Raw genomic sequence first — 22,513 nt, forward strand, 5'->3', positions numbered from 1 at the left:
GCAGCCAGACACAAACTCACTGCTCTGACGGCTAAAAACCAGGAGCAGCACACTTCCACACCTGGAATTGCTTCTCTGAGCAGGGAAAGCTGTGCCAGGACCCAGAGCAGGGCAGAGTGAAGTTACTGCAGCAAGAGGCAGACTAAGAGCAGCTCCAATGAATGAACTACAGGGCACAGCAACCCCCTTACACATAGCCCAGCTGCAGCACACAGGGCTCTGCTTCCAGGGAAACACTTGGAAAACCTACCCACATCCTGCAGCTGGGAAACAGAATGACACATGCTCAGTGTTGGGAGTGCAAAGCCATTTAGTTTTGTCCAGTGAGAGACCTTGAGTTGTGAGCCTGAGAAGCAAGGCCCCAGCAAAAGCAGTCGTTGCACGAGCTGTGAAATTCAAAATTAATTCCCTGTGGATTTGCACCCTCCCACCTCACCTCCCTGCATCACAGTGGTTCAAAACCTCCCTCCCTGCATCACTTCCCAAGAAACAACAGCAGCTCAGAGAGCTCTCAAGTGGGACAGAACTTGCAGATGGAAGTTTGGCCTCTCCTATCCTGCTGGGCTCTGGGAGTGGAGGACATTTCCATCCCTTCTCTGAGTTTGGTTCAAAAAATATCAAGTGGAACAGAGAGACAAATCAATAACATTGCTCATTCTTGCAAAAAATAAAGCTGAAAAGCAGAAAGATGCAAATAAAAATCCCCCTTCCTACACCCACACCCCAGTGCTGCCACAGATAGCGATATCCCAAAGGATCCTTTGGGATGATTAACCACAGCAGATGTGCAGGAATCTGTCAGGAGACCTTTAAATCTCCAATTACACTTTCCTCAGAGTCACAAAATCCCACAAATCCCCTCACACCTCACTGCTCCATCTCCGGTGTGTAACTTACAGCACAAAGTCACGATTCCTGAACAATTTAACATTTTGCCTTAAATCTCTTCCCTTAATTTGTTAACTTTCTTGTGGAAAAGCTCTAGATAAGCTCTAAAATTCTTATTTTTCACAGTAATGGAAAGGATTACCAGGATCAGTGGGTTATGGGACAAAAATCTTTTCCTGCTGCTGGGGCTCCACAGCTCCACTCTGTTGTGTGCAGATGATGGAGTAAGTGTTTCTAGGATCTTCTCCAATTTGTTTCCCAGCCTGGACTACACATCCCTAACCACAACATGACAGGGGTTGAGAAATACAAGCCAATAAAAAGCTTATTTTCTAAGATCATGAGATATAATATTCCTAGACAATAAATCACACAGTTGTCTCATGACAAATAAAAATTCCAGGGTTTTTTTAACAGCCTGGTGAAATGTTGATGAAGAAGCCATAAAAGCAGCAGTAAATTAAATTTCAGTCCTATTTTGGTGCCATGAAATAAACTAAGAAATATGTATGTGAAGAGACACCTGATCTGATTTTCACTGTATTCCCAGGAAAGATGACTGTTCCCAACCCAGCTTTGCTGATCCCAGGTTCAGGGCCACTGGACTGTGGGGGATTTTCACACCCACAACTCTGCACTTCTGGGATTTTAGGCTGTGCTTTCTGCTGTTCTCTCCCCTGCTTGCTCAGCTTGGCAGGATGGAGTCATTGATTCCAGCTCATTCCATGGGATGCCTCGGGCTGAGCATCATCAGAGCGCTGTGGAGGTGCAGGGGGGCTGAGCAGCAGCACCAGGAAAGAATAAAAATAATGATGATGGGGATTTTCATCCCCTATAACCACTGGGTGCCCTATGCATTACTGCTCAGATCCATCCAGAGCTTTCCTCAGGATATCCCTTGATTAATTAGTAGCCAGACTCCTCACTAAGCTGCTGACACACCAGGAATCTCAGCTCAGGATTTCCCCATTTATTAGAAAATAAACTCTGTGCAAGCAGGAACCCCCAGCTGAGAGAGCCTGATCTTCCAGCTTAAATCCCCAGGATTTAAGGACTTTTTGGGTTCTGCACTCTGACTTCCCTGGAAGCAGCACCCTGCCATGGAACACAGAGCCTCCAGCCCCCCTCCACAGTCAGGGGGCTCTGCTAGCCCAAACACACCTCTAAGCTCTTTTAACCACCTCCAAGACAGTTTTCCCAATATTTTGTGAGCATTCCCAGTTTTTTACCTTCCTGTGCACTGGGTAGATATATGTGAGTCCCTGCACTTGAGTAAGGGGACAGGGAATTGGCAGGCAGGTATTTAGACTGCAGCAACCAAAAATTGAAATAAGAATTTATGTGGGAATTAGTGCTCTGGGAGAGACAGCAGAATTCCCAGTGACTCCACCTGAAATTAATGACCAGCTGATCCTGAAGAGTTGGGGAAAAAAAGCTTTGGTTCTTCCCAGGGGAGACAAGATGGAAGGAAAAAGTGAGGGAGGTTCATGCTCCCCCTCCTTACAGCCCACAAACATCCATATGGGAGAGCTCCTGGATTCTGAATGTTCACATTTCTGAATTCACCTTCCAGGGCAGACAAGTCAGGGGGCTGCATTCAGACAGCTCTAATTCCATGTTATTTTCCCTCCACTACATTCTGAACTATCTCCTAACACCTATTCCTACAGTTGCTCCTGCTCCATATCACACTAACAGCAAATTCCCTGTTTAATCTGCCTGCAGAACAGAAAATGCTCAGCCCATAAACCCAGAGTCTGGCTCAGAACTGGCCAGATCTGGGCAGTGATGCAGCAGGAGTGAAATCCTGAAGCAGTGCCAGGTGTGAAATGAAAGCCATCCCCCAGGCATATCCGGAATGCTGTGACTTTTCAAAAATCCAGGATCTGCCCACGGACAGCCAGATGTACCCACAGAACTGAAAAGGGCTGGTGATCAGGATGTTCCACCACACTGCCAGACTCTCCAGAAGAAAGGGCACATTCTGGAGACTCATCCAAGCCAATCCCAATTCTCCATAACACACAGGATAACCCCAAGGGGCCTGGAGCTTATGATTCCTCCCACAGCGAGGGCTTTCAGCAGGCAGTGCTTCATTTCCAGGGCAAGATGTCCTACTCAAACTGCAGCTCCTGACACAGCACCTGCACCATTTTCCTCAGGTTTCTCTGAAATCCCTCTGGTTGCACTTCCAGTATTACTTTAAGCAAGAGGAATGGAAGCCAAGGCAAATCCACAGCTCGCTCTCCTTTCCTGATCCCTAAAGCTGCTGCCCCGTGCTTACAGTTGTGCTGCAAATACCCACAGGGAATGGGGTGGGAATTCTAAAAGGACATAGTTGTTTCTCAATTCATTTCTGAAAGGTCTGTGCAACCACTGATCCATCCATCCATCCATCCATCCATCCATCCATCCATCCATCCATCCATCCATCCATCCATCCATCCATCCATCCATCCATCCATCCATCCATCCATCCATCCATCCATCCATCCATCCATCCATCCATCCCTAAAAGCAAGAACAGACTTGGGAACTTGCTCTGTCCCACTCAAGAGCTGAAATCACTTTAAATGGACAAAAGCTCCACCTGCTCAGGGATCTTTGACAGTCAAAGCAGAGAAGGGCTCTGGTGTCCAAATCCAAGGTAAGAACGAGGTCATTTTAAGTCAGGAGCAGAGAGGCTCTGAGGTCATTCCCTGTGAATCCCTCACTTCCCACACACAGATCTACTCTTAAGGCACTAAATGCATTTAATGCCCAACACATTTCCCAAGGGAACATCCCAAGGGCAGCATGGGCTGGATCAGCCCCTCTGCACAGGGCTGGCTTGTCTGTGCAGCCCTGACCAAATTCCTGCTCCACTGTGCCCGGAGATGGCTCCCTTGGCACCGGCCAGCTTCCAACAGCACCAGCCACAAGCAGAGCTTTGTCCCACACTCCATGGCCAGAGCAGAGCCATCAAAGCCTCTCCTTTGTGCTTGGGCAGGTCCCAAAGCCAGGCCAGACACAGCCCCACACACTTACTGCTCTCCCTGGCACTCCTGAGAAACCACTTTTCCTCCTGCTGTCAAATCCTTCCAAGCCCAAAAGGAGCTGTAGCCAGCAGTACAGCTTCCCAGCAGAAATCCTTCCCTTCCCCAGTTATTTTCTTTCTTTGTTTCTTTAAAATGTCAGTGACGACTGAACAACAACGAGGCACTGAGGGGAGAAATCTTTCCTTGCAATGGTAATTGTAGGCAAAGTACTTCTTGTCTTCCTCAGTGCCTCAAAAAACTGGGAGTGATGTGGGCAGCAGGAGGAAATAACAAGCACAAAAACACAATGAATCAGCACCAAAAGCCAGCACAATTTCATGTGAAGGAATCCACAAACTTTCAAGAGGCAACTGATAAAACAGAAAATCAACATGAAATGATAAACACAGAGAAAAAACTCAGCCCAGGAATTCCTGCACCATCAGGCTTCACACAGCCTGTGTGGGGAGGCAGCAAAATAACTGGGAATATTTCCATTAAAGTGGCCATTTGGGATGCAGTGGGAAAGAGAAAACGGTGGTGGTATGTGCTGGTGTGTGTAGAAGAAAGAATGCAAAGGACCATGACACCAGCACAAAGCCATGCCACTCTCCCAGCTTGTGCCCTGCACTGAATCCCTCCACTTCTGTCTGAAAAACTACAAGGAAGAGAGAGAAGAATATTGGAAAGATAAGATGGGTGGTGAGAGATAATAAATTATTCCCCTGTGACAGAAGATAATAAAGGATTCTTCAGCAAGGAAATTAGTCACTAGAGAGAACTATGACAGAACAAAACTGTAATTTAAATAAATGTGAACAATGTTCTCTGATCGCTTCCCCCAAGAGCTGGGCATCAAATCCAACCCAAAAAAAGCTTTTAAAACCTCTGCTGCTTTTTCTCCCCAGGGTAAATTCAATTAGCATAAAGAAAGACTGCAATTAAGCCAGCTTGTGACCACTTCAGAGCTGGGAAGGGAATAATTTCCTGTTCTACTCGTGGCAGAAAATAGTAATTTGTGTGCTGATAAAGGGAGTTAGATATTCACTCCCAAGAAATCCCACACCTCCCACATGCTGCTCTGCTGCTTCCTTCCTCCAGCTGCCCTGGAGAATTAGAAGCAAGATGTAGCTGTGCAGAAAGGAGCCTTATCCCTGTTTGGGAAAGGGGTCTGAGGGACCAAGAATTGTCCCAGACTTGGAATTCCAAGGCAAAAACTGTCAATATTTGGACACTGGAGTAGAACTTGGCTTTGTAAAATACAAATGTTAAGATTCACCCTGGCAACTAAACCCCATTCATTTAAAGATGTTAAGCCAGCAGACAAGAGCCCAGCACCATGATCTGCTGGAGATTTTCCTGCTCCCAAATTCCTCCTTCCAATCAAAGCTTTAATTGAGAGCAGTAATTCATTAGCAAAAGATGAAATACAGTTTAAGATGATAAAGGCACTCATTCAGATGCCAGTAGTTCAAAACAATCCTTCAAGCAAATTTACTCATTGCAAGAGCACAGATCTTGTTTGGCAAAGACACCCAGCAACCTCTTTTCCCAATAATTTCCATTAAAGAAGAAGAAGAAAAAAATCTCTTTTATTCTAATTAAAGTGCTGTCAATCCTTTGGTGCAACTGCTGACAAACACCATTCACTGAGGAATTCACCAGAGTAACAGAAAAGAAACAGAAACAGTTCCCTTATCTCCAAATCCCTGTGCCACTCCTCAAGCTCTCTTTTGGAGTAATTTTTATAAAGGACATGTAAAAATGCCCCACACGAGCTGGAAGCACAGCACCCAGGCTGCTGAAGGGTAGCAAGGTCCTTCCCCCTCTCCTGTGCAGAAATATTGGTCACAACTGCCTGGCTGAAGTGCAGATCATCTCTTCTTTTATCATGGAACAAATACATAAAATACCTCTGTTTAAATAAAAAAGAGCCACATGCTGCTGTGTCCCTTCATGTCCAAACCAAGGGCCCTGCAGGGGGATCAGAGCAGAGCCAGCAGTGCCAGAAAACACTTCCAGGAGACTCTAAAAGCCTGTCTGCTGAGAGTGATGGATCTCCTTCCTCCAGAATTAAGTGGAAAATAGGGAATTTGGCAGAGCACCAAGCCCGCACTCCCAGGCCTGGCTGATGGAGTCAAACACATTCCCTCTTGCCTCAAAAGCACCTCCACTTGGGAGCTTCTCCTCCAGAACTCTTCAGAGAGAAATTCATAATTAAGTTGCTGTAAGATGCCCCAAATTTATTCCTACCATCACAACCAAACCTACTGTCTGTCAAGTCATTCCTTACACCAAGTAAGCAAAGCTGTTAAAAATGGCTTTTTATGGAAAAACACCACCAGTGTGGCACAGTGCAAGTAACAGCAAAGTTTGTGGGGGGGGTTGTATTTTATTTTTTTTTAACTGCAGCTCAGCTCACAAAAACCTCCAGGTCCTTTTCCTATGCTTCTTAAAAGCAAGAAGTGAAAAGTCACTTACCACTGGTGGCACTCAGCACTTTGATCCCAATTCTGCAAGGCAAGTTCCAGCTCTTCCTTCCCTGGAACAAAAAAAAAGGAGTCAGAGGTAAGAAATTCAGTTGCTTTCTCTCCCAGTTTCTTTCTCTGAGGCTGTCAGAGTAACAGAACAGTATAAAAGTCATATATTTGTCAATTTGATAATGTATTTGGCTTGGAAACATCCTATACATCATTTTATCCTCTGGCAGGTTCAAAAAGCTGACAACTAAGCACCTATTGATGGCTAAAAGGGCAATATAAAACTTTGAATTCCATGTTTAAATGGTTCCACTGATTCCCAAAAAAAAAGTAATTATATTAGCTACAGTATTAAGTAACTCTATTTAGTTATTTGGATATTAAACAAGACAGAAATTATTTAAATTTGTATCTTTTATTGCACATCTTAACTGTAATAAAGATTTTTTCTCTGTTCTGACTCACCTAAAATCTTGCAGACACCTTTGAGGTGGTAAAGAACAAAGAGGGAATGAAGTCAAAGAGAATTTAAAAATAGGTATTGTTTTTATATCCGTCAACAGAGAAAATCCAGTATGCTACAGCAAAGCTTGTTTATTTTACATTTATGATTTATTTTAGTATCACAGAGAAATGGATGACAGGTTTGAGAAACAACTTTCCCAGCTCCAAGCAGGTCTCAGCCTATTTAGACTCTTTCACAAAGCTCCGTTTTTAAACACAAAAAAATTCCTTTAAAGCGCTGCTTCCCACCAGATTCTAGGGAAACCCAATAAAACCACGGCCCTGCTGGCAGGTGGAGGGGCTGTGCAGCTGAGTGCCAGCCCTCCTTTGTGGCAGCAGGAACTCCTTACCCCCTGTGGCATAGGACCTCCTCTCGTCCTTGTCCTCTGTCAGCTCCCACATGTCGCAGTGCGCCCGCGCCAGGCGCCACAGGAACTCCCGCTGCCCCGCGTACTGCAGGGAACACAAACACCCCAGGCCAGGTCAGCACCGAGCCCGAGCAGGGCACTCACAGCTCAGGTCATGCAGGGATCTTTCTAAGCCTTGGAATGCCCCAATTCCAAAGGAAGCAAAGTGGAACCACAGCGAGGGCGAGTTTAGAACTCGGCGCTGCAGAAGAGTTCCCTGTGCTGGGAATTGCAGGGGCACCTCCAGTGCTGTGCCCAGCTCTGGGCTTCTCAAGTCAGAAAGGCAGTGAAGGAGGGGATGGAGCATGTCCAGGGAAGGGAATGGAGCTGGGGATACTCAGCCCGGAGAAAAGGAGGCTCAGGAAGGACCTTTTCCCTCTCCACAACTCCCTGACAGGAGGGGGCAGTCAGGGGAAACCGAGCTCTGCTCCCAGGGAACAAGGGGTAGGACAAGAGGAAATGGCCTCAAGTTGTGCCAGGGCAGGTTTAGGTTGGACACCAGGAGGAATTTCCTCCTGGAAAGGGTGGTCAGGCAATGGAAGGGGCTGCCCAGGGACACGGTAGAGTTCCCATCTCTGGAGGTGTCCAAGGAATGACTGGACATGGCACTCAGTGCTCTGGGCTGGGTGACAAGGTGGGGATCATTTCCAGGTTGCACTCTGAGTGAAGAAACCCCTCCTGACATGCAAGCTGACCCTCCCCCGGTGCTGGAAAATACAACAAGGCACCTATACCGCCAGCTTGTTGTTGAGGAGCAGCTGGAAGCCCTCTCTCCTGTCCTGCTCATCCCCGCTGTGCAGGCGGTCGGCCTGCTCCAGGAGCTGCCCCAGCCCCTCCTCCAGCGAGATCTCTGCAGACAGAGAGCTCTGATCCTCGAGGGGCAGCTCCACCAAGTCCCCGATGGTGTCACAGCTCTCATCCTCAGGGGGCAGCTCCAGCGAGTCCCTGTGCAGGCTCCTGACGGTGTCACAGCTGTCACCCTCGGGGGGCAGCTCCAGCGAGTCCCTGTGCAGGCTCCTCACGGTGTCACAGCTCTCACGCTCAGGGAGCAGCTCCAGCGAGTCCCTGTGCAGGCTCCTGACGGTGTCACAGCTGTCATCCTCAGGTGGCAGCTCCAGGGAGTCCCTGCGCATGGTCCTGACGGTGTCACAGCTCACCTCGTCCTCACTCTCCCGCTCCGACTCCCGCTCTGACTCCCGGTTGTAGTCGGACTCGGCGTTGGCCGTGGTGTAACTTTGGGGGAAGAAAACATCACCAAAGTGGTTTGAGGAAAGGAGAGGAAGAGTATCTCGGCTTATCCCAGAGAAAACTGCACAACCCAAGTGTCCCACACAGCCTCATTTCTCGTATCACCCCCAGAAAGCTGAAGGATGTCCCAAGTCAGCTCTGAGCAACCTGGTCTATGGAAGGTGTCCCTGCCCCGGGCAGGGGTGGCACTGGATGAGCTTTAAGGTCCCTTCCCACCCAAACCATTCCAGGATCTGTCCCCACCTCCCCTGCACACCCTGTCAGCTCCTCCTAACCTCAGTGATCCAGTAAAGCTCAGATCAGAGCTGCTGAAAATGGAGAAAATTAAGATCCCCCAGTATTAAAGCTGGGAATTTCAAATTTGAAATTTAAACCAGGGTTACACAGTGGTACCACAGCAGGAGGGGGTCTACTTACAGAGCTGATTCCTTTTCAAACAAGACTATCTGTCTTGTTTGGAAAGGAATCCAATCCTCACTTTCACCTGCAGAACAGGCACAAATCAGCCAGTCATTTCAAAATGTGCACTTGAACACGGGGCCTTTGTTGATTTAAGTCAGTAACTGTCCAAGAGAACTTGAGCAGTTCTGCTGGATCTGAGTTCCCTGCACTCTGGGGGCACTGGGTACCTCCAGCTGTGCTTCCCTCTGTCCCGGCTGATTGCTCCTCCCAGGGACAGCCCTGTGGCCCTGCCTTTGTCTGGGGACACAGATACGTGACCACAGCCCCTATCTGAAGGAGGCAGTGACAGGGCTTTGCCCACACACAGATAACAAGGCGTGTTTGGCTATCAAAGTTTCCTGAGAACCATCCCTAATTCTCAGGAATTCCCCTCTCTGCTCCCTCAAACCCTCATCCAGACTTTCAAAACCCCACCATGTTGTCCTGAAACATAGGCAAGAAATAAAGCATCAGCCTCACACTGCAAAGGCAGGAAAGCAAGAATGCCATGCTGGAGATGACACTGAATTAATGGATAACCAACACAAGGGTAGGTGACTGGCACGGCTCTGCCTCAGATTAAAACCCTCATTTATTTACATTTCTTAATGTTAATGACATTATTAGTTCTCTAGACTACTTCATTTCCAGTAATTAAACCTAAACTCCTCAAATTTCCTGATTTCCTCATCCAAACCCCCAACATTTTACTGGCAGCTGCCAAGATTTCAGCCCTTCAACTCAAAAACCAACCGTGCTTTCTGCCAGACAGCCCCTACCAGATTCTGCCAGTTCAAAAAGACAAGGAAACCCAAAGTTTTCAGGGAGATTAAGGGATTTAGGTGTTATCAGCCTGTTTTTCTGAGTTTACAATGATGGAAAGCTCTGGAATGCTTTAATGTGGCAATCCTGAAGGAAAACAGCCCATGGGGGGAAGAGGAGGTGAAGAAGCCCAAAACCCAAAGCCACACAGGGAAATTAAGCAGCACAACCTCCCTGAAAACTCCTGGAAGATTTTTGGGAATTGTGCCTGAAATTGGAGAAGCTGCTCATGCCCATGTGGTTCACAAAATAAGGCTGAAATTGGGGGTTCTCTGTTCTGAATTCCACTGAAAGAATTCAGCAATGAACACCCAGCTGAAATCCACCTGTTTGCAACCGGCTCATTCCTCCTCCCAGTGCCTGCTCCAAAGCTTCAATAGGTTTTTTCCAAAATTTACATTTCCTACCCTGAAAATGCTACTTTTCAAGCACATTCACATCCCTAGCAGACAACACTACAGGCAGCTGGTCCTGGCCTGACTGATATTTTTACACCTCTCTATGTAGGACCAAAGTGAAGCATTACCTAAGATTCCAGTTTTAAATCAGGTGAGAGCTGCTAATCCGCAAATCCCCACACTGGTCATTACAGCTAATTACTGATGTTAATTAAAAGGTAAGGACTCCACCAACCACCACTGGATTCCCAATAAATGAATGAGGTTTTGCTGTGAAATACACCCCTGTCCCCTCAGGAGGTGCCTTTTCTGTAACTCTGAATTCTTGGCCTCTGTCAGAACTCACAATTTTCTATGATCTGAGGACAGCCACGGCTGGGATGTGTGGCCAAAGCCCCCTTTTCCAGCAGGTTTACACAAACCATTGTCCCCCTGATGACTCAGTGCATCTGCTGTTACACAAACACCCAAGCCCTGCCTTCAGAACCAACTCTACAGTTCTAAAATCTGCTCTTCAGCCTCATTACCTATTACACCACCATGAATCACTCCCTCCCTAATTTCCCTCCCACCCCAACACCACTTGAGCTGAATGAAGCTCTATAACCCCAACGATATCACCCTCACCAGCTCCAGTTATTAGAGACAAACATGAGCTTAGGGCAGTCCCAAATCCCTGTTCTTTGTCCTGGCAAGAAAAATCCCTGCTGAAATGCCAGCTGGCACCAGCCCCCAGATCATTTGGCTGCCCAAATTCCCCCAATGCTCTAAAAATGAAATGCTCCCACTATTCTAAAATGCCTCTTTAAATGACATTTCATGCCAACTACTCTGGGAAAATGCATATAGCAGCACCACCTGTTTTTGGACACACTTCCATACCCCAAAAGCTACAGAAGTGGTCAGATTCAGGCACAAAGGAGCAGCATTTCCTCAGAAATGCAGCAGTCACAGGTGCAGGAGAACTCGTTACCTGTTTAACTACACAACGTGCAGCTATACTGGCATTTTTAATGCTGTTCTTACACCACACAGAATTTTATGTCACGTGCAGGGCCAGGAGTTGGACTTGGATGATGCTCCTGGGTCCCTTCCACCTCAGGATATTCGCTGATCAGATAATTTGTTCATTTTAATATAATATAATATAAATTGTCTGGAAATTCGATTTCCAAACTCACTCCATTGCCAGGCTGGACTCATACCTCCCTTCCTTCTGCAAGGTTCCTTAATCAAATTGTTTCTTTAAAACCCCTCAATTTTTTTTTTCCTTCCTCTTAAAGGATCATTTCAGATTTCTCAGTCTGGCCTTGGCAGTAACACAAGTACTGTAACAAAAGCAAATTAAGACAGGCTGTAGGGGAAGAAAATTCCCTTCTTTGTGGTTCTAAACTGCCCAGATGTGGCACTAAATCCCCTAAAACATCTGTCCCAGTGCTCTCCTTACCCTCCTTCACTCTCTCCATCATCTGTGTTGGGATTCCTTGAGCTGGTGGTGAAATAAATGGAGCTGGAGCCTGTGGAGTCACTTCTCTCCCTGGAGAAGGGGAACTTCCTCCGGCGAGCCACACGCTGGGTTTCTTCCAAGTGGGTCCTGGAAGGAGAGAAAAAGGAAGAGAAATAAATATTTGGTAGTAAAATATCTGCCATTCTCCTTCTCCTCTCCAGCAGACTCCACCCAATTCCCTTTCTAGGCAAAGAATTCATGAGGTGATTCACTCCTGTTTACACAAACTCAAATGGAGCTGATAGTGTATTCTGTATAATATACATAATATCCATTAATATATTATGTATATATTATATATTATAGTACATTAAAACATATAGAACTATATATTATATATGATATATATTATACAATAAATTGTATCTAATACAATGCATTCTATAATATATATTATATAAGAAACAATTATACAATATATAATGTATCATATATAATTAAAATTATATATGATATAATATATAGTATATATAATATATATAATATATATAATATATATTTATATATTATATATAAAATATATCTATAAATTATTATATATATAATAATGTATTATTGTATTGTTTATTAATGTATTATTATATAATATATATAATATTATATATTATTTATATTATATATAATGCATATATTATATATTATAACATATAATATCGATATAAAATATATATGTGATATATATTACATATATATACATTATATACGCTATATAGTATATAATGTATATTGTATACTATACAATATATAGTTATATATTATACATATAATGTATAATTATATAACATACACTATATAACATAACATATCTAATATAATATATCTGCAGATAAACAAATCCTCCTCCATGGACAACCCTTACAGAATCCATAGATGGGATGTTCATCCAGCCCCTACAACAAGAACTGGAGTGACAGAACAGGTTCAGACTGGAAGAGGGGGAAATTTAGGTTGGATTTATGGACTGGATCTTTTCCTGTGAGGGTGGTGCAGCACTGGAATGGATTTCCCAGGAAAGCTGTGGCTGTTCCATCCCTGGAAGTGTTCCAAACCAGGCTGGACGTGCTTGGATCAGCCTGGGCTAGAGGAAGGTGTCCCTGCCATGGGTGGGTGGGCTCTGAGGTCCAGGCATTCCCAGCATTCCCAGCTCCAGGCATGCTGTGGCTGTTTCCCAGCAGAGAGGGGCAGTACCTGACTTCATCCACGATCTCCACCGCCAGGTCCTGCAGGCTGTTCCGCAGCTCCTCCACCTCCTTCCTCAGCTCGGCCACATTCCTCACCACGAAGTCCAGGCGCTCCAGCAGCTCCAGCTGCTCGTCCTGCCTCAGCAGCAGGGCGCTGGGCACGGCTCCATTGGCTCCATCTCCCCCCGCTGGGAGCAGCGCCCCGGGCACGGCCTCCCCTGAAGCACAGCACAACGAGGGTCAGATCCCAGGGGAAAGCATTCCAGGGGAGGGAAATGTGGCCACGGCTCTGCTGGCAGGGGATAGGAGGCTTGGTGTTGACAGGGACACCAAGGGGATCAGCAGCTCTTCTGCAGGGAAAGGCTGGGAGAGCTGGGACTGTTCAGCCTGGAAAAGTGAAGGCTCTGCACTGACCCAATTGCCCCTTGAAGAAGTCTGAAGGAAAAATGGAAAAGAGACTCTGCAAGGGCCTGGAGTGAAAGGACAAAGGGGAATAACTCCAAACTAGAAAAGAGGAGATTTAGATGGGATATTGGAAGGAATCTTTCCCTGTGAGGGTGCTGAGGCCCTGGCACAGCTTGCCCAGAGCAGCTGTGGCTGCCCCATCCCTGGCAGTGTCCAAGGCCAAGCTGGATGGGGCTTGGAGCAGCCTGGGATAGTGGAAGGTGTCCCTGCCCAAGGCAGGGGTAGGACTGGATGAGCCCTTCCCACTCACACCAGTCCAGGATCCCATTATTCTATGATCACTGTAAGAACACGGTTTCATTTTCTGTTCCCAAAGTTTTGCACAGACATAGATGAAACCCAGCAAGTTCAGGGTTCCAAACCAGCACTTGTAAAAGCCCAACACCCCAAACCTCACTTCCCCCTATCCCGGCCCCACCCCCCCCCCCATTCCAGCCCAGCTCCATTCCATCCCATCCCATCCCATTCCCTGCATTCAATCCCTATTCTCCCCTACTCCAGCCTCATTCTTCCTCTTCCAACCCCATTTCCTGCAGTCAACCCCAAGCCACCCGTTTCAACCCCATTCTTCCAACTCTAATTGCATTTTCCACTCTTCCTATTCCAACCCCATTCCATTTCCTCCATTCCAGCTCCGTGCCCCCCTATCCCATGTGCCCCATTCCAGCCCCATTTCTCTATTCCAACCCCACTGCATTTCCTCCATTCCAGCTCCGTGCCTCCCTATCCCATGTGCCCCATTCCAGTCCCATTCCCACCCCAGCTCTAGCCCCATTCCTCCCTATTCCAACCCCATTCCCCCATCCCGACCCGGCTTCCCCCGCCGCTCCATCCCGCTCGTACCGAGGCGCGGCTGCCCCGCCGCCTCCTTGGAGCGGCGGCGCATGACCCAGAGCACGCCGAGGCAGAAGCCGGCGCCCGCCGCCAGCCCCAGCGCCATCCCCAGCCGGGGCCCGGCCCGGGCCGGCTCCGCCACCGGCACCGCCATGGCCGCTCCGGCCGCGCGGCACCGCCCGCGGCGCGCCGCGATGGCGTCACTGAGACGCGACGGCGGGGAGGAAAGGGGCGGTGTATGTGCGCGTGACGTCATCGACGAGGCCACGCCCAGAGCGGCGCGCGCGTGCGGCGACAGCCGGACATGGCGGGGACACGGACCCGGTCCCGGAGCCGGGCCGCCCTCCGCGGGGGTCACCGGCCGCCCACAGGGCCCCAGTCCGCGGAATGTCCCGGGAAAAACCCCCCAAGGCCGCCGGCTGTCACCTGCTGCCAGCGCGGCAGCTGTCCCGCCGTGGTGACAGCACCTCGGCCTGGGGGTGCAGGGGACAGGGCGGGTGTCCCCGCACAGCCCCACGCTCTGTGGGTGCTCCCAGAAGTGGTAGGAAACCCCGCTGGGTTTGGGGTTCAGCTTGCAGCAGTGATGGACGAAAATTGGAAATTCGGGGTGCCCAAATCTGGGGAGCTGAGCGGGACAGGGTTATTGTAGGGAGGGAGCTGGGCAAGGGGCTGGCTGTGGGATTGTGGGCACAGAGCCAGCAGGTTTTGGGATGAGATAATGGATTTTAGGTGGAATAGGCCAAGGAGATGGGAATGGCCAAACAATCATCCCAAGCATTTGGGGATGGAATTCTTCCTTCTACAGGAAATGTGGTAGGATCCCCCAGGAAGAACTTCTTAACCCCAGAATCACTGAAATTAGAAATACCTTTTTCTGGAAGAGCCAAAGGATTCCTTAGGGAAAGGTGCCAGCCAGGAGAGGGAAGACCCTCCATGTGTGCTCCCCACTCCTGGGGGTTTGGGTGACAGCAGGATTTGGGCAGAGCCAAAGAACCTTCTGCTTCCCTTTGAATTATTGGGAGCAATTCTGAGCCCAGTGCAAGGAGAGCTGGGAGCAGCCAGCTGGGAGCCAGAGGGTGATAAGGTGCTTTGGGATGATGGATGAGATCTGGCTGCCTCCCAGATTTCGGTATCTCCTCAATAAATTCAATATTAAAGTGTTATGTATAGCTCTGCTCTCATTTCCTATTTTTTCCTTCCTATCTTTTTCCCCCAGGAAAGAGCCACATAAGAGTCAGACCCAGAGCTGGGCAGGCTGCCAGAGCCCTGGCTAGTTTTCCTTTAATTTCTGGAAAGGTCTGGATTTTATATCCATATCATTCCCTGCATAACCACAGAGCACACATGCCCAGCAGAGGTCCAGAGAGGTCATGGATTACGGGAATTCTGTCAAAATCCAACCCAGCTGGGTGAAATGTGCCCTTGGTTCATTGGGCAACAGGTCTGCACTGGCGCAGGAGAGCAATGAGCAAACATTCCAGCTGTTCCAGGATTTGGGGAAGAGGCTGTGCTGAGGATGGGAATGATGAAAACAAGCTGATGTTTAACCTGTGGGGGGGAGGTATCCCACAGGGAACTCCTGATGGACATACTGGGATTTGTGGGATGTGCTTTAGGAACAGGAGACCAACAGCCTCTGGAGTTTCTTGTATGTCACCACACCCAACCAACATGTCACTGACAATGTCAATAATAGCAATTAACAACAACAACAACAATGATTATAACAACAACAACAACAACAATAATTAATAACACAGCAATAATAACGGATATGCAGCACCTCTGCCTGTTCTGATCTCAGGAAATGGAACTTCTCCAATTCTGAAGGAATTTAAATTCAGGTCAGACTGTGGGGTGGGAGTGGGAATGCTCTACAGGGCCCACCTGCCTGGCTCCTGTTCCACCATCTCCCAGTCCTCACCTCCCTGCTGTTATTTCCTGGTCCTTTATCTCCCTGCTATTAATTTCCGTTTTCTTCATCTCCCTTATCCATCATCTCCTGGTTCATTGCCTCCCTTCTCATCATCTCCTGTCCTACATCTCCCTGTCCTCCACGTCCCTGCATCTCATCTCCTGCTCCGTCCTCTCCCTGCTCATCATCTCCTGTCCTTTGTCTCCCAGTCCATCATCTCCTGCTCCATTCTCTTCCTGCTCATCATCTGCTGCTCCGTTCTCTCCCAGTCCATCATCTCCTGCTCCATTCTCTTCCTGCTCATCATCTGCTGCTCCGTTCTCTCCCTGCTCATCATCTCCTGTCCTTTGTCTCCCAGTCCATCATCTCCTGCTCCATTCTCTTCCTGCTCATCATCTGCTGCTCCGTTCTCTCCCTGCTCATCATCTCCTGCTCCATTCTCTCCCTGCTCATCATCTCCTGCTCCTCACCTTCTGTCCCCTCCTGCTCCATCCCCTTCCAGCCCTTCACCTCCTGCCCGTCCCTTGTTGGGAAGGCAGCGCCGAGATCCCGAGGGATCCCTCGGAGCCCCCCAGGTGCCCCCCCCGAGCCCTCCGGACCGGGAGCCTTTTCCCCCCCGCCGCCCGGGGGCGGTGGTGGCGGGGCGGGACCGGGGGCGGCCCCGGGCAGGTCCCCCTGGAGCGGCGGCGGGAGCGGCGGAGCGGAGATGCCGTACCTGCTCATTAGCACCCAAATCCGCCTGGTGAGTCCCAGCGGGACCCCCGGGCGTGGGGAATACCGGGGGGTGGGCAGGGAACCGACCGGGGCGAGCGGTGAGACCCGCTCAGCCCGCGGTGCCACCGGTGCGATCCCGGCATGGGCTGGCCCTGCTGCTGCTGGGGGGGTCGGGGGTTGATGCAGGGTTGGGGGACCCCAGCACGGCCTGTGAGAGCTCCCCGTGAGAGCCCCGGTGCCCCCACCCCAAACCCTCCTGTCCCAAAGAGCGACTCACTTGGGAAACTTGCGGCAGGATCCCAGGAATGCCAAAGGGACGGCCCCTCTTGTCCTCGCAGTTGGTTTTCCCTCGCAGTTGGTTTTCCCTCGTCCCCAAAGAGCCATTCCAGGGTGGAAAACGCGGCCATGGGAGTGGGCATGGCTGGGGCAGTGGCTGGGATCTCTGGCTGGGATCAGTGTCCAGGGGCACTGGTGGGATCGCTGCTGTCCCTGCCAAATAAAGCCGCAAAGCAAACGTTACTCCCCGGCGCTGGCAGCACCCACATCCTGCAGGACTCTGTAGGAGCCCACAGCTCTGTGGTTATCTGGGGTTTCCCTTTTCCCGACATCCAGAAGCCTGGATCTGCTGCTGTGGTTTGAGGCAGGAAGCAGGGAGACAGTGAGACCAGTGGGACAGTGAAAACAGCAAATGAGCAAAGGGGGGGAGTTGTGATGGACACAGCAGTGGATTGGGAATGGGGACGTGTGGGGATGCTGCAGCACCAAAGCATCTGCTGGCAGTGGCATTTGGGATTGAAGTTGACTGAGTGATTATGGATGAGGTACAGGAAGGGATACATGGATTATTGGCACTGGAGGGAACAGCCTGGAGTAGCAGGGCTCTGTCTGCCCTCAGAGACTTTGGAAGCTCTGCTCTTTACCAAAGGGGCAAAGCAAACATTTCCAGTGTGAAACCTGGTGTTGAGCTGAGGCTGGAACCTTCCCGGGTGAGCAGCTGCACCTTCCTGGCAGTGGCCGGGACTGAGGGCCCCTGCTGGGAACAGGGGGTGGCAGTGTCACCACGTGTCACTCACTGCTCTGTGCCTGTCCCACAGGAGGCTGGGCCCACCATGGTGGGCGACGAGCACTCGGATCCCCACCTGATGAGCATCCTGGGGGCCACAAAGAGGAGCACACTGGGGAACAACTTGTAAGTCCTTCTCTCCTTATTTTCCCAAGAAATGCAGAACATTTTCACTCCTGGAATCCCCCACAGCACCTTCCAGCTGTACAGTTAATCCCAGGACTCCCATGTGTCCTGTTAATGAGGAAATGCTGCCTGCTATTTCACTTGGTTTTTTACTTTCCTTTGCTCTGACCCTGTTTTAGCACCTGACCCCCCTTTCCCTCTCTTGGTGCCATCCCTGCCTTGCTCTGACTGTGCCTTTCTTGGTGCTGAGACACCAGAATGCTCACCCAGTTCTGTCCATCCATCCCTCCCAGCTGCAGTCTGTCTGTCCATCCCACTCCACTCTCCAGTGCAGCTCAAGGCTTCACCTGAGCCAGCCCTTCCCAACAGCTCCCAAATCTTTTCCATGGGCAGCTGAGCCCTGGGGTTGGAGCTGTTTCCCATTGTGTCACCCTGACTCCCAACCCCTCCACAGGCATGTTCCCAAGCTGTGGATATTTGACACTTCTCCATGTCCGCACCTCTGACCACGCTGAGTTTGACCCCAGCCTTTGGCCAAGTGCCACTCAGAGATGTGACCAGCATCTTCCTCATGGTTTGGCTCACTTTTTTTTTCTTTTTTTTTCCTCACTTGATACTCACTTCCTGGTTTTCCCTGGGGTGAGAAAAAAAAACAAAACAAACCAACGAAACCACAATGGCAAAGCAAAACAAACCCCCAAATGCAAAAGAATTTGACAGAGAGGAGCAGCTCAGTTCCTGCTGTGTCCCATGTGCTGTGGTGTGGAGTAGGAGAAGGAGGAAAAGGAGGAGTAGGAGAAGGAGGAGGCATTAAAACAGAAGGTGCAACTCATCCCAAAAGTTGCCCAGCTTCTGTCCATGGAGCTGGGAAAACCCTCCTACGCAGCACCAACACCAAGGGCTGGATCCTTGGCTGCTGCAGCGTTAAAAATCTGAGTGGGGTGGGAAAAGTTGATAATAAGGAGATAAAATATAACTATTGGGCGCCCCCCCCCATCCCAGCTGCATTCCTGGGGGGTTTGCCGGGCTGATCCCTCTCCGTGCTGCTATTCCCAAGCCCGTGGGTGGGGCAGAGATTGGCAGCAGCGCCAGAGTCGTGCTGCCACCCGCCGTGCGCAGCCCGGAGTTAGGCAACGGGATGGGAGACAGTGAAACACAAGAGGCTCCAAGAAGGAACTGGATCCTGAGAGATTTGGACAAGGATCCCTGGGATTCAGGTGGAAAAGGAAGGCAAAGATAAATAAAAGCCTCTGTCGTGCCTGCCCCAGCACCTGGGGGAGCTGGAGCACTGTAAGGAACAGAAGCACCACATTCTGCCTGTTCTGGAGAAGGGATGTGAGCTTCCTATGGGATCTCCCTGCTGGATTCACCACCTTTCTCTCCTCCCCATGGCCCAGAGCGTTTTGAGCTCCTCTTGTCCCACCTGCTCCTTGGCATGGCCTGTGTCACAGCTGGGAACTCCGCTGTGTCCCTGCGGCACATCCCTGCGGCACAGCACGTCCCTCCCCACTGCTCAGGCACACGGGGGAAGTCCCCTGGCTGGAATGTGGCTGCTGGCACCCCCGGGAGCACAGCCACGTGCCAGCCCAGCCGCCTCCTCCAGAGTCCCAACCACAGCTGGGAGCTCCAGGATCTGCACTGTGGACGAGCAGGATTTTCCATCCCCAATTCCTTCATGAGCAGGACCTGACTATGGATGCTGCAAACTCCCTTCCTGCAGCACCTTGGGCCCCAGAACTTTAGCCATGACCTTGTAGAGAGCCTGAAGGAAAACCTCAAGCAGCACAGAGCTGCTGGGAAACTGGGATGTACAGGTGAAGCTGAGATCCCTGTAATGAGGGAGCACACGGATCCTGTTCCACAGCTCTGCACAGACACACAGCCCCTCATTAAGTCCCACAAGGTGTGGGGAGCAGGGATGTGGTCCCTGCCCTCTCTCTTGGGGTCAGAGCCCTTGGGGCAGCCAGGTGGGGCAAGGGGTGGGGTGGGATTTACCTGGAAGAAAAGGCTTTGCAGGTATCCCAGCCCCTCCATCCCGACTGGATGCACGCAGAGACAGCAGCAGATCTGATACCCACAGTGTGCAATCTTCATTTCTCTCAACACACAGCTGGGATAAAGCCCTGGGAACTCTTACCTCCTGCTTTTAGCTCAGATACTCAGTTTCTACAAATCTCTGTCTCTGCTACTTCGTCTGAATAGTGGGAATAATATTTACTAGCTCCCACTGTGAATCTGAAGGGTATGTGGCAACCCTCCTGGAGAAAGAACAGACTTCAAAGACACTTATAATAATGCACATTATCTTTACACCACATCTATAATTACAGCCAAGTACAGTCTGTCTTGAGAAACTGGAAAATCTCTCACATCTCAGGTTATTTCATGCTTTAAAGCACTCCCAGCTCCAGCACGGGTCTGAAATCCAAGCAGGAGAAGCTTTGGAAAGGCTTTTGGATCTTTTTTTTATCATTATTAGTAGGAAAAGCAGGAGAAGCTTTGTTCAGGTGCCCAAACAGGATCCCCAGTGATCCTGCAGCCCATCATTATCTGCTTATCCAGCACTGTGAGTCAGCTACAGCTGAGCTGCTCTGGGCCTTATCCCAAAAGTCATGTCAGAGGAGAGGCTGGCACATCCAGTGCTAAAGGTCCCACTGGCCAGCTCAGCTCAGCTCAGCTCAGCTGTCCCCAGCCAATTCAGCCCAGTCTGTGCCTGGTCCCTTCACTGGGGAGCAGTGTCACAGCCCTGGAGCTTCTGGGATCCAGGGGTAGGAACGTGGGAATGTGCTCCAAGCACACAGCCAGCACAAGCCAAGGGGGAATCAGAACTGCACAAGGATCCCAGTGTCAGCTCCCAGGCACTGCTGGAACAGAGGAGCCTGGGCTCCACCTTGCCTGGCACATCCATGCAGGATGGATGACTACCAGCTTTCCAAATGTTTCCCACCTGCCTGAAAGCATCACTTTGTTCCAGTCCCCAAGTTCTAACAGTCTCTCAAACCCACCCATCTCACAGACATACTCTGACATGGGTAGAACATTGGGATTTCATTCCTTAGAAACACCTGAATCATTCCTCCTCTCCTCCTCCATGAATTCCCAGGTATGCTAAAAACGTGCTCACTGTGTTTACCTGTGAACCCTCTGCTGCAGTGTCAGCCCAGTTACCAAGCAGCATGTGGCTCTGGACACCAGCCCCTGAGCCACATTCCAATTCAACCTGATCCTTCCCTCCTGGACAGGATTCCTGTGGTTTGGCACCTCGGGCTGTGCCTTCCCCCGGGGTTAACCAAGGCCCTGTGTCACACACGCCTGTGCCAGGTGTGGCTGCTGGTCTTAGAGGGATCAGGAGCGAGGCAGGCTCATTTCCAGCAGGAAATTCCCATCTCTTCCTCCCCAGCTCACCTTATTCCCATCTCTCCTGGTGCAGCTGTGAGTACTACGTGAACGACGCTCCACGCGTGGTCCTGGACAAGCTGGAGAGCCTCGGCTACCGCGTGGTCAGCATGACTGGCGTGGGCCAGACCCTGGTCTGGTGCCTCCACAGGGAATAGCCAGGGAGAATCCTGCCTTGCACCTGGACCACATCCTGCTGGACATCCTCTTATAGGACTGGCAGCAAACTTTTCCCCCTTAATTCCTTCCTGTCCCAGACTCCAGGCGCTCAGGCAGGGGGAGGAACGGCGCAGAGGCAGAGCTGGACCCAGTGGAATTTTGCCATCCCTGTTCTGTTTCCCAAGAGCAGGGGGAGGAAGGTATGCCCAGAATCTGGCAGAGGGAACAGATGGCTCCAGCTCTGCCTTCAGTGGGATGGCAGTCTGGCAAATTCCAGCTTTTTACATTTTAATCATGTATTCAGCATGCCCTGGAGGAAGCTCAGTAACAGCCCTGTTTGCCTCCCTTCTCCTGGGGAGGGGGTTGGGGAAGGACAGCAAGCATGGACACCATACCATCTCATCTCACCCCTGAAATCCAAGAGGGAACCACTAAACCTACTTCCAGTGCTCTGAGAATCCCTTCCCTTGGCAGCAAGGCCTGTTTCCATCTCAGCAGCACCACCAAAATTCCAGATCCCAGACTGCCATCCAAGCCTAACATGGGATTCCCAAAATAACACAGAAAGTGGTGTTGTGTGACTATTCCAGGTGCAGGCTCTAATCCCAACACTGCTGGCATGTTTGGGACTGTGAACAGATCCTGCTATGGGGGTAACACCAATAAAACATTGCTCCAAAGAGACCAATGTCCTTCTGTGGGTTGTTTAAAGCTGTTGCCAAATCCCTCTGGATGAAGCTCCTGAATGAGCTTTCAGGAATTAAAAGCCCCAAGGTTTGGTGATCTGATGGCACCTCTCACACCTTGTCCCATGGGATGGGGCAGCTGCTCTGAGCACACATACTGACAGGGTAACACCTGCACTCTGTGAACCTCAGCCAGCCGTTCCTTCCCCAGACCTGGAATGGGATAAGGGCTGCAGTCCCTGGGAGTTTCTATTCCCACAAT

At 50.0% G+C, this 22,513-nt stretch overlaps 2 protein-coding genes across 4 annotated transcripts in view; one reads left to right on the forward strand and one right to left on the reverse strand.

The window, feature by feature from the left end:
• The window catches only part of RMDN3 (regulator of microtubule dynamics 3), a 29,367-nt gene extending 12,026 nt beyond the window's left edge, over positions 1-17,341 (reverse strand). For 2 of the 3 annotated variants that reach the window (XR_010783793.1, XM_066551900.1), the window contains exons 1-6: positions 14,202-14,346; positions 12,901-13,111; positions 11,653-11,799; positions 8,031-8,529; positions 7,240-7,342; positions 6,387-6,447 (exon numbers count right to left, since the gene is read on the reverse strand). Coding sequence is in view for 2 of the 3 variants with exons in the window: in XM_066551900.1 (XP_066407997.1) it covers positions 6,387-6,447; positions 7,240-7,342; positions 8,031-8,529; positions 11,653-11,799; positions 12,901-13,111; positions 14,202-14,346 (1,166 nt within the window). In the remaining variant the exon portion in view is untranslated. Of the gene's footprint in view, positions 1-6,386; positions 6,448-7,239; positions 7,343-8,030; positions 8,530-11,652; positions 11,800-12,900; positions 13,112-14,201; positions 14,347-17,098 lie in introns of those variants that run through there. The other variant, XM_066551902.1, reaches the window with a different exon arrangement.
• GCHFR (GTP cyclohydrolase I feedback regulator) lies at positions 16,170-22,249 on the forward strand. Its single transcript, XM_066551905.1, has 3 exons — positions 16,170-16,849; positions 17,916-18,010; positions 21,441-22,249. Exons 1-3 carry the CDS (start codon positions 16,814-16,816, stop codon positions 21,562-21,564), a joined length of 255 nt encoding a protein of 84 aa, XP_066408002.1. The 5' UTR covers positions 16,170-16,813; the 3' UTR covers positions 21,565-22,249.
• Positions 22,250-22,513: the final 264 nt, after the last annotated feature.

The sequence above is a fragment of the Molothrus aeneus genome, chromosome 6, assembly GCF_037042795.1.
Source record: "Molothrus aeneus isolate 106 chromosome 6, BPBGC_Maene_1.0, whole genome shotgun sequence".
NCBI classification, from domain to species: domain Eukaryota; kingdom Metazoa; phylum Chordata; class Aves; order Passeriformes; family Icteridae; genus Molothrus; species Molothrus aeneus.